The 12,802-nt window shown below is 39.2% G+C and overlaps 1 protein-coding gene across 1 annotated transcript; it reads right to left on the bottom strand.

The window, feature by feature from the left end:
- Positions 1–153: 153 nt before the first annotated feature.
- lbhl (LBH regulator of WNT signaling pathway, like) lies at positions 154–7,521 on the bottom strand. Its single transcript, XM_036004180.1, has 4 exons — positions 7,124–7,521; positions 3,997–4,069; positions 3,224–3,521; positions 154–1,379 (listed from the first exon to the last, which is right to left on the bottom strand). Exons 2-4 carry the CDS (start codon positions 4,063–4,065, stop codon positions 1,309–1,311), a joined length of 438 nt encoding a protein of 145 aa, XP_035860073.1. The 5' UTR covers positions 4,066–4,069; positions 7,124–7,521; the 3' UTR covers positions 154–1,308.
- Between the last annotated feature and the right edge of the window lie 5,281 nt (positions 7,522–12,802).

The raw sequence follows: 12,802 nt of genomic DNA, 5'->3' as shown, positions 1-12,802 counted from the left end.
AGAGCTTGTAGATGGTTTTCAGTATAACTTGCACATTTTGCATAATATAATTTTGTAATTTAGATTCCAGAACAGTGGATTTATTAGGTAGCATTTGTAGCAAATGTTAAACACCTGATATAAACCCTCAGCAGCCAAAAACAATCCCCTGCATTAGTGGGACAAAATACTTTATTGTCAAATTCATAATAATCATTTTAACACAACAACTTATTGTGTTATCCATATATACAAGTAATTCATAGATCAGCCTACACACAAATGAGACTTTTATTAGACAGTTACAATTACAACTCAATGGTGTCTAAACTATTGTAATCAACTATAAAAAAAAAAAAATCAACTATATTGAGCTGCCTTCCTTTTTTTGTTTCTACATGCCTGACAACAAATCCTGTGAGAAAAAGCCTCTGACCAGTGATTTGTATAACCCTGTGGAAAATGCTGATTTTAAGATCACAACATCCCATGATGAGACATCCAATTTGAGATACAGTATTGCTGCTTTATTAGGAAATAAATAATATAACCATTGGATGTTTTCAATAAAATCTGTTGTTTTATCACACCTTACAATGCTCCATAGATTCATGACAGAGATAAACAGCAAGTGGCTTCAGAGAAGAGCCAACATATTTTACAGCGCTTTAATAAATACTGTTCATACTGAAGCTAAAACCAGCTAAATGTCCTCAAAAGCCACCTGTGGGGTCAAAATGATGATCTATGAGAAAGATGTTTAATAAGATACAGGCTGTTATCTGTACCAGAGACAGAGATTAAGTATAGAAAATGAACAAAGCACAAAGAAAAGAAAATGTGTTGCCATAGCAGGATGTTCGCTTTTGGCCGTATGACATCAATGAGGGAAACAAGGGAAATGAAACACAAAGTCACGATGTCAGCAAAAGTTTCCCTAAATGTTAAAAAATACAGTAAAGACACCATGTTGCTCAAATCTCTGTCACCAACATCAGCAAGCTGACTTTTTTTTTTTTGTGCGTCTGAGAATGTGTGTATTTGTGTCTCTGTTCCGTATGCATACATGCATGTCTGTATATGGCTCTTCTTGTACACATTGATCTAAATGTGAATATAAATGTCACAGTTGGCATGTAGAGCTTTTATCAGTGTTTGACTTCTAAAACATTTTTTTTAAACTTTTGTTTTCCTCTTCATCAACATTGGCTTTCAGTTCACTGTTTGCATCATCTGTCACAAACTCCCCGGTTTCTATACTTCGACATACTTAATATCAGGATGCTTCCTCACTAGGTCATCAGAGGTGCAGAGTTCTCTGAGGTTAAGTCAGTTGAGGGCTGGAGCGCTGCTCGGTGGAAGGGTTGGGGTGTCATCTCTAAATGCATCTGACTGAAGGTCTGTAGGAAAAATGAAAGCATCAAACCTTTGGCATTTAATATACATTGCACAATATAGTGTACAATTAGCATTCTTAACAATAACTCCCATGCAGATCCACAGTCACCCCAATTCCCAAATGTATTCCTGAAACATGTAAACTGGAACGAAAAGTCAGCATGTTGTTTTTTCTCTTTTATTGTAGATGTAATATAAGTGTATTTTTCAAAATAAAGGCAACAAAGAATAGCTCGTAGAGTCTTAGAGAATTTAAGATTTTGAATTTCTTCCTTTGAATGTGGTTTTCTTTCCTAAGCAACCCAAGTATTTAATACATCAAAATAGTGACTTTTTCCTTTAAATCTATATGTGCTTGTTGGCTATGCAACAGGGGCTATTCTAGGATCAGACCTTTAGGGGGGGCTCAGCCCTTAATGAGAATGTGACACTCCCTGCTAAATCAGTAATTTCATTAGCCGATAATCTCTGAGCTAGCTACTGAACAACAACGTCAGCTAACGTTTTTTGACACTATTAACACTATGATGGAACTAAACCTGTAACTTTATAAGCCACAGTAATAACAAACAATTGGACACAATGTTCTAACATTCAGCAATTTTAGTTGCTTAAATTTCAATTTGGGTTCTAATCTTCGCCATGAAATTACCAACTTCTTCTCTAGGGACTACCAACAATAAACTTTTACTCCGTCTGACAGATTACATAGAGATTCAGCCAAAGGCGGGAGTCTGGCACAACCACCTCCGATTGGCCAACACTACGTTTCTGTTGACCTTTTCCTTGACTGGGTTACAGGTGCATAGCATTGGCTACAGCGACACAGGATATTAAACCTGTTTCAAGCCCTTTGAACCTGTAATTGTTTGTCCTCTGTCACTAACAGACAAGTTCGCAAACTCTAACTTGAAGCACAACAATTGATTAAAAAAGTATTATAGTATTATCATTTTTAGGGGGGCTGAGATGAAATTTAGGGGGGCTTGAGCCTCCCTAAAAAGGGTCTAAAATCACCAATGCTATGCAACATTACTAACATTATTGATAACAATTTTCTAGGCTGTTGCTTATATTTAGGAAGTGGTAGCTGGAGTACGTATGTGGTTACTAAAAGACTCTAGTAAGACTAAGGCTAAGTGATTAGGCTATTAAGGTGTTTTGGTTTGTTGTTAGGGTGTTGCTTGGGTGTTTCCCAGTGGATATACATTAATATAATAATATAATGTAGTATGACACACACACTTTTCCATCCAAAATTAAAGAGAAACAAGGCATTCTGGAAATACTGACTCTGTGTGATGATACTGTAATACAGTGCTACAGTAGTTATTTGGTTTGTGGTGGCCATGCAATATGGGTTTGTCAGCTGCATCTGGTCTGGGTAGTAGTTCACTCCCACACACACACACACACACACACACACACACACACACACACACACACACGCACATGCACGCACGCACACACACACACACACACACACACACACACACACACACACACACACACACACACACGCACATGCACGCACGCACACACACACACACACACACACACACACACACACACACACACACACACACACACACACACACACATTTGTCACCAAAATTAGAGAAGCGTAGTGACATACAAGTGCTGACTCTGTGATAATCCACTGTGCACTTCGGTTTTTCTATTGAAAATGTATTTTTAAGTGGGGCTGGTTACATGTGAAGTTTTCTATATTCATGATTTCTTCTAAAGGCATGTGCCTTTGAAAATGTTCTACCAAACTAAAGCCATATTTTTTAGTCATAAGAGGGAATGTAAAGCAAAGAGTTTGATAACATGTCCAACTCACCAATGAGTGTCAAGCCTTGCTGCTGGTTCAGTATAACTGATGTCTCCTCCTCTTCTTCCTCCTCTTCTCCCCAGTCTGCGATATTGGCTGGGGGGATGCACTGCTCCAGGAACAGGTCCTCCTCGTCTTCCTCCATGTCCATGTTCTCCGGAGGCCAGCGCAGCTCTCCACTCTCCACCTCACTCACCTCTGTGGGTTCCACAACGATGGAGGGTAGACGCTCCTTCGCATGGTCATGGTCCAGGCAGTTCAAAGTGGTCTCTGGGCCCAGGACAACCTCAACAGGATCAGGAAAGATCTGGAGGAAAATGGGGCAGAAATGTCATACTGAAAGTAAGTTGTATAATTTACAGCAAAAAACATCAGTGTTCTATATAATCTAGAAATCTGCAATTGTTTTAATAGTTTTGAAATCAGGTATATTGTTCAGATTTTACTGCTCTCACGTTGACTAATCCTACAGATTTCTCTCTTTCGCTTTCTCTCTCTCTCTCTCTCTCGCTCTCTCTCACACATACACACACACACCCACACCTACGCAAGTCTGGACCGTTGATTTTGTGTGTCTCATGTTTTTTAATCCATGTTTTTATCAGCATTTGTGTCACCACTGTCTAACATTTTTTGACAAACCTCTTTTAATATAATAAACATAACATAAAAAACGTAAGGTAACATGAAATTGATCTTGGTTAAGGTTAATCTTGATCTGATTTATTGTGTTGCAATACTTATTTAAACAAGTCTGTTCACAGTATGATGATGGACCATACCTGGAATGGCAATCGTTGGTCCTTCCTTTGCATGTCTTCACAGTTTGGATCTCCACTCATCTCCTCCATGTATCTGCAGAGGAAACAAAGCTATAATGAGACTAGAACGGAGACTAGAAACAAACACACACTGTAAAGGAACAAGTGCCATTTTCAGCATTCTCTTCTTTTTTTAAATCTGAAGCCTGCTTTGGTAAGTATTTTGTTTTTTTAGAAACATAGTTCCCCCATAGATTTGGATATTCCATTGATTCTATCACTATCGGATCATATGCCTGTCTAATCGATCTTGTCTGAAACTTACCTTTCCAACAAAACCACTAACATCTTCTACATATATCTTTGTATGTCCGATGAATGATGTTTGCCACGTAGAGAACAATACAACAAACACCAGAAAAGCTAACTAGATGGAAAACTACCAAAGGAAATTCAGCCTACTGACTGCTTACATGGCCTCATTACTCTCACTCTAACGTGTCTATCCGACTTGTCTATAAGCCTCCCACAGCACAGCAGAGGTCCACAGTTAGACTGTCAGTGGCGCTGGATGAAATCACTCCATCCGGTTTTCTTTGAAATAACATGGTGTCACAGTGTCATAGCTGAATTACACTAGTATCACAGTATCCAGGGTCCCAGGATTTTGATTGGTCAGAGATTTTCTGTCCTACATGTCATTGGCCAAAGCTGGTCTGACTATATAAATTATGTGTGTGAGTCTCCCGACACATAAAACATACTTCAGATTAGTGCAAATAGGGTTTGATATCAAAATGGATTATGTCCTCTGGCACTGATATTTTAATTTCCTGACATGCCAAATGCGCAGTTTTGGCTCTGTCAGCTCTGACAAAGGGCAGTGAACCCTAGAAGCCAAAGCTTTTGAAGTCCTCTATGTCATCTCTCAGCCACTATTCACACCATTTGGTATGAAAAACACCAAAGTCACCTGTGTTTTCTTTTAGCCAAGCCCTGATCCTGTGACCTCAGTTACATGCACGAGCCTGTGTCTACATCCAACGTCAATCTGTTTATGGTCTCCAGAAAAGCTGACGGCGGATTAAGAGGGACTGAGGATCTGTCCGAATACTCTTTTTATCCCTCTCTCCTGTTCTCACTGCGTCTCAGTGTCTGTCCTCTCTCCATAAGTACCAATCATGGTTTGTTGTCTTTCGGAGGCCTGGTGTAATGACAAAATCTGTTAAATCTGTTTAAGCTTACTCTTTAATGAAATTTCAGTTGAAAGACAGATGTAATCTCTAGTCTTTCTGTTTTTAGACCCTGTGTCGGGTACTTTTCGGTATTTGCTAAGAGCAGCATGAGTCACATTTTACATCATACTAAGGAGGTAATCAAAGTATTTTGAAAGTGCTGGAAATGTACTGAGATATTTTGGTGGAGAACAGCAGGATGTCACACAGAAAAGGGCCTAGATATACAGCTGATTCCTTACATGCAAGTATGTATACGGCCTAGTATAGTAGTAGTAGTTTGTTTTTGCTTTTAATTCTCACAGCTGCTCAATATTATAAAGAGATTATTTTGCTCTTCAGAGAATTATGCAAAATGTATAACATACGTGGGGTTGGAAAAGTCTATGATATCACAACATTAAATGAATGCTAATAAGCGAATATTGGCATGCTAACACACTAAACTCAGATGGTGAACATGGTGAACTTTACATCTGATAAACATCCGCATGTTTAGTATTATCATCATGAGCATGTTATCATGCTGACCTTAGCATTTACCTCAAAGCACTTCCATGCAGCCTCACAAAGCTACTAGATTGGCTGCAGACTCCAGATATTCAGTACACTACCTATTTATAGTTCATTCTTTATTTTGGATACATGCAGGTACACACTTTTGTCTGCCATAACAGAGGCCATCTACAAGCCGATGTAAATGTCTTCTCTGAGATAGCCAGTTTGAGCAGCATACAATAAGCTTTAGGTCAAGTTATACAGTAAGTACTTTCAACAATTGAGAATTTCAAGTTTCTCTCTCTCTCTCTCTCTCTCTCTCTCTCTCTCTCTCTCTCTCTCTCTCTCTCTCATAATATGACAAATGAAGAAACACTAAGCCAGTTTGCACAACTGTCAAAACGAGGACACCCTGTTCTTACCTAAATAGGATCAGCTTTTGGAGGATGCTATCATTTTTGACCCACTTGTCAATGTGCGTAGCCCTACAATTCAATTTCTGATATTAAGTTGCTGACAACTGTGTCAGGCTAAGCTGTTTGTGTTGTAATGACCACAAACCAGATGATCAGTGAAATACCTATCTAAATTTAGATGCTTCTAAGTGCCAAACCAAGTTTACACTAAGATTAGTGTGACCAGAAAAAGGAAACTGTGGCAGAACTGAAAAATGTGCTAACAAACTAGCGAACGAAGTTGTAAGGATTTCTTTTTCTATTTCCATCACAAATACAATTTGCTTATCACTTTCTTACTTTAGTATTATATAAACTACTGGACTTTTTGTATTTCTATCTTCACTTTCTCGTCCATTCATACAGATGAGTGAAATGGTGAGATAAATGGACCACAAACTGGCATTCCTTTAAAGGGATCTTGCAAAATGGTGTTCTTATGCAATGAATGAGATAAGCTGAAGAAATTCTGAGGTCCCAGTACATTGGTCCATGAGGGTTTCCTGTTTTATCACAACTATTTTAAACATCTCGAGCATCACCAGAGCCTGAACTGTTACATCATTTAAACATATGCCCAGGATTAAAGAACACTCTTGTTGCACCATTTATTAGGCTTGAAAGCTCAAGAACAGCTTCTAAATCGACTATTAAGTGAGAGTTGCTAAAGTGAACGTCTACAATTCAAACATGTGAAAGCTCCAGAACTTTGATGGGGAGTCTCATACATTGGCTGATTGAAACTCATCCCAACTTTCTGTTTGACTTTGCCTGATCTTATCTTGAATCTACTGAGTTCCACACACCAGAGAAGATTCATACCAGTTCAGTGTCTTTAGTTTAGGGGCATGTTGAGTACATGAAGGGGAATTCAGCCTGGGAAACACCTATAGTTCTTGCTAGTGTAAATTATATTTGTGCATTAAATACACACACACATAAACTTTAGCAGCCTCTTACCCCTCACTTGCTGTCAGACAGATGTCTTCTCCATCTTGGCACAGCCTCACAGTGGTGAAGCCCGGCTCCTCCACAATGAGCACAGGGGACACAAGAAGGGGTGCAGGAGGAGGTGAGCAGCTCTCACAGCATTCCCCCTCCGCAGAGCCCTCAGCGAGGCTTTTGGCCTCCAGGGCGAAGCCTGGATGGGGGGGTTCCCAAACTTTTAGGTGTCCCAGGTGTTAAGCAGAGGATCAGGAGGTGGATGTGTGCCTGGATTCCTTTGTCAGTTAGGACAGAACCTGTCTCACTTGTCCAGGTCTGTGCTGAGTCTGTTAGCCCAAAGCCTACATGCGTTCCCTTGTCCCCCGTATACAACTTCCTTCCTCATGTCTCTCTCAATATCCCTCCCTGTCCCACCCCACTGCCAGGCTGCAGGCTTTGGAGAAGAACAGGATTAACGTCTCTTTCGATTACAGAGGCGGGATGGGTGACGTCAGCCAAGCTTGACAGTCCCCTCTGATGAGTTGGCACACTGGGTCGCTAGTGCATCTGTAAAGAAACATAAAAGGCACACAGATGGCACATGGCCCCACTATTGATGGAAGATAAATTGACTGAGGAGGAGCATAACTGCTCCTAAAATGGACAAGGAGAAGTTTTGCACGTTTTGATATGAGCTCCGGTCTATCTTCCCCATCCTGTCTGTTTGTCCACCATGCCTCTCTCTCTCTCTCTCTCTCTCTCTCTCTCTCTCTCTCTCTCTCTCTCTCTCTCTCTCTCTCTCTGTGTGTGTTTCCAACTTTGTGTGCCGTTGCTCCATCAGTGGATTTAGATTTGGGCGATTCATGGAATTAGCCCAGGGATCAAGGGCTCGGGGGTGGGGAGGGGATATATATATATACAGGCTCCAACTGTTGCTAAACAGACAGAGCATTGCTAGCAGCAGTGTGTAATCCCCTCTGTAGGCTAAGTCAGTAGGCTATATAAGGATACGATATAAGGGACAAGGAACAACATGAAGGGCGTCCTGCTCCTACAGAAGTGAAGAAAATTCTGAAAGCATCTTCCAAATAATATTCATGTGTATATAAATTCTGTTATTTTAAAAGTCCATCGCACAATTAACTATTCAAAAGGGCAGAAAATCATATATTTTTGCACATGAGTTTGAATCTGCATGAAATGCCCACATATTTAAGTGTGCAAAATTTAAAAAAAAATACATCAATTTAGTCAAATGCAGCTTTCATTAAGAATCACATTATCAATAACTTATTATAGACAAAAATCCAGAACAATGCACAACATTCAAAGTTTTGGAGAGTGTTGTATTTTTTTCTTATGTATACAATATATGCACAATATATAATCATTATTTGTTAATTTCAATGTTAAAACAGTTTAAAAAAAACAGTATATATTATTATATTATTTATGGGAGCCGCCTTTGCCTCAGGCATGCACAGACCAAAGGTAAGACCATTTTTTTCTTATCATGTATACAATACAATATATGCACAATATGTAATCTGTCAAACACCACTCATCGTATTTTCCACCAAGTTTGAGCTCTGATTTCAGTAGATTATAACTCCCAAGAGTTGTTTTAAGTGTTATTTGTACACGTATCCTCCACCACAATACTGCAGAATGCAAATTTGCAAATCAGTGATCTCACAACTTTATGCTTGTTATGACTGAAAACCAACAATACCTGTTTTTGAACACCAGCTTACTTGACAAGAACATTTTGAAACATTTGTTTTTAATATGGAGCTGGGACAACATGTAGAGAGGCAGAGGCACTACAACTGATTATCAGTTTGTTTCTCAATGCTGCTCTTAATCTCCCCTCTGGCTTCGGTTTACTCACTAATTATCTCTGCTAACTACTAATTCTATCCTGCCATTTGTTTTAGCAGTGTAGATTGAAGATTCAAATCAATTTAAAGAAATTTTAAAATCCAGTTTAAATATTTAACATAAATCATGGTCAATACTATGAATTTGCTCACATACAAAATCCAGCTATTTGAAATGTAATATTCTGAATACCATCACTAAACACCTTTGCAAACAGGAAGTATATAATTAGTGCAGACAAGCAACTCTTGTTATTACTTAATTAACAATAATTGAAAGAATTTGACAGATAAAGAAGCTTGATAACCTATCTGTCAGTGCAAAGTGTCTTCTTCACTATTAACCAGTTACTCAATGCTGTACGAAAACCTTCATCACTGGACAGTATTTATATGTATCTTCTGTTGTCATTTCTGCTGCACAGACTTTGAACTGCATGTGCGATTCTGATGTTGTTGTAACATGTCTGTTCTACCAGTGTCACTTCCTTCCTCAATATACCAACCACATAAATATTGTGTTGTTAACTGTTACTTTATGAATGCATTAAACTGCCAGGAAAACACTATGACAAATGTTTGTCAGGCTCTAAAAATGTTTTATTATCACAGCTTATTTAAGGAATCTGAATCTTTGCATAACCTTTTTGCATCCGCAGGTAACACTGCAAAACCACCTTACTTGTGTCTACCTGGTACTCAGCTGAAAACACTCTTCTGCTAAGCAGCAACAGACAAGGGTCTCTTTGTTGTATGTAAAAATGTGTTATATTTGCATCAGAATTTGCAATCAAATCTTGTGAAAAAGCTCTGGAAATATGTTTTAGACTATGACTTGTGGTACTGCAAGGATATGTTTGATCAACTTACATAACTGAAAGTATATTTAGATATTTTTATATCTACATTTGTTGCCATTTGATTATTTTTAACATGACATCCTCAGTCTTCAGTCATGGTGTATGAGAACTCTTCTTCACACGGTAAATACTTATAAAATGACTACATACATACATACATACATACATACATACATACATACATACATATGTACAATGTGAAACATGTCTGCATCAATACATACGTTTTGTGGAGTGCCTCTAGGTCACCCAGTGGGAGCGTTCGCCCCATGTTGGCTGAGTCCTGCAGCGGCGTGGGGTTCGAGTCCGACCTGCTGCCCTTTGCTGCGTGTCATCCCCCATCTCTCTCCCCCTTTCATGTCTATCCACTTACAAATAAAGGGAAAAGATTTAAATAAAAGAAAAAAATAATCTTTAAAAAAAATATATACACATTTTGCTTTGTTGCATGTGCAATCTCAAGGGTGTCAGACAATACCTTATTTTGCAAATATTTAGAAAGGGAATACAAGAGAGTTTGAGTTGCTGTCTTGAAATGAAAGTCATAATAAAAACAATTCATACTGTTTAATTTCTGAACCTAACGTATGTCTTTGTCCACGTTAGATAGACCTGTAGCCTTCACAGCCAAGCTGAATGCCAATGACAGCTACCCAAAACAACCTGGAGTCCGGAAGTTTGCAACTGTCCTGGTCAACGAGGGAGGAGGCTACAGTCCTGACACAGACGTCTTCACCTGCCCCTGGATGGCCTCTAGCACTCTATGGTGCACATCACAGTATATGGATCCGGACAGTGCGCTATATTCAAGAATGGAAAGAAAGTAGTCTTGCTATATCACACCAATAGGCCAGATAAACTCAGTTAGAACAGTAGAATGATTTTTCATTTACAACAGTAGGATATTAATATCAGAATATTTTAATTATAACAAGGCAGACTGGGGGAAATTCTCTAGCAGATGTGATAGTGGCCTTGATAGTGTAAATGGGGAGGGACCAATAGATGAGTGGAACAACAGTTTATGTTCAATGATATTAAGTAGAGCATATGAATGCATCCCTTTAAAGAAAAACCATAAAGCGAAAGTGAGTGTCCCATGGTGGAATAGGGCATGTGATAGTGAAGGATAAGAACTGTGCTTACAGAGAATAAGAAGGTGCCCAACAGAGAATAATGCAATAGAATACAAAAGGTTCAGGGCTAAGGCAAGAAGAGTGATCAAGATTGCAAAAAAAGAGTGCTGGAGGAAATACTGTGGGCTCCGTAGGGTAGAGACGTCAGTAATGGAAATATGGTGGGCAGTGCATCATATGTCAGGAATTATTAGGAAAAAGAAAATGCCAATGTTAGAGGAGGAGGGTGTGTTTGCTACAAGTGATTTGGATAAAGTTAAACTGTGTGAAAATACATTTAAAGCTGTTCGCAGTGGAGCTAACATTGGTGAGGAAGGTATAAGGAAAAGAAATGAGACATTAGAGCTGAACAGATTTAAACTGGAGGTAAATGAAGATAATTATGATATTTGTAATGTATTTGTCTCACTAGAAGAATTGCACAGAGCAATAACAAAAGGGAGACCAACAGCTCCAGGAAAGGATGGTATTAGTTATGAGTTTGTTCATAATTTGAGTGATCTGATGTTGGAGGAAATTCTGTCTTTGATAAATTACATATGGCAAGAGGGATCTCTTCCTAGCTCCATGTTTTTTGTTTAACATCAGCAAAAAGGTGGAGAAACTGGGACTAGGAGAGGCAGGTGTGGCCCCGCAAGATTACTGGACAGTTATACCTCCATGGATGCTGCCCACCCCAGAAATAGACTTCAGTATATTGGAAAAAAAACATCTTGAAAGTAGCTTATATCTGGGGTTGGTTAAAGGAAGGCTGGGTAAGCATTGGGAGACATATCTTCAGATTTACACAGATGGATCTCAAGATCCACAAACTGGGAAGTCTGGCTTTGCTTTTTTTATTCCTCAACTTGAAATTGTACAGCTTAAACGACTGTCTGAGGGGGTATCGGTTTATACAACAGAGCTAATAGCTATAATTTGGGCACTACAGTGGGTGGAGGAAGTGCTGCCAAGGAGAGCGGTCATATGTTCAGATTCGGCCTCAGTATTAAAAACTCTGATAGGAAGCAATTGGGGAGCCAGGCCAGACCTTGTTATGGAAGTGATGGCTCTGTTGTATAAGATCGAGAAGGCTGGAAGATTGGTGGGATTTCTGTGGGTGCCTGCCCATGTTGGGGTAGATGGGAATGAGATAGCAGATAAGGCAGCTAAAATGGCACTGAAAAGAGACATTGATTTAAGGGGTAAGGTTATAGGTTGGGATATCTGAATGCCGGTCTGTCATTAAGAAAAATGTTACAGCAGTGTGGCAAAGGAAAAGAGGGGTCGTCATTATTTTTCAATTCAAAATAGGGTACAGGCAGAGCAGTGCTATTTGGGCAAAGAAAGAAGACACTCCGTAATAATGACATGGCTGAGACTCATCATCAGTAAGGGCATTGTGGACTTGCTTCTAGCAAAGACGGGCAAGCATATTTGTATGTATATTTGTGTGTGTGTGTGTGTGTGTGTGTGTGTGTGTGTGTGTGTGTGTGTGTGTGTGTGTTTTATTGTGTCCTGCCAGGGGACTGCAGATGTAAATTAGCCTGTGGCTAACTCTGGTACAATGCATCAAATGGTAACATTTATGTTTACAATTGTACATTGGTACATGGTCCCTAATAAATAAATAAATAAATAAATAAAAAGCATGAGGATGGACTTTGTGGACCCTGCAAACAGAAACAAACTGTTCAACATGTACTTTTGGACAAAAATGAAAGAGAACAGTTGTTCACTGCGCTGTCACATGGGAATTCAGAACATGACACCTACTAAATCCCCCTGAATATCAATTTGAGATAGTGGAAGCCTCAACAGGACTACTCCACTGAATTTGACAATACTTTCGAATGTTAC

The sequence above is a fragment of the Sander lucioperca genome, chromosome 8, assembly GCF_008315115.2.
Source record: "Sander lucioperca isolate FBNREF2018 chromosome 8, SLUC_FBN_1.2, whole genome shotgun sequence".
NCBI classification, from domain to species: Eukaryota; Metazoa; Chordata; class Actinopteri; order Perciformes; family Percidae; genus Sander; species Sander lucioperca.
This window is presented reverse-complemented; position numbering and strand designations above follow the sequence as displayed.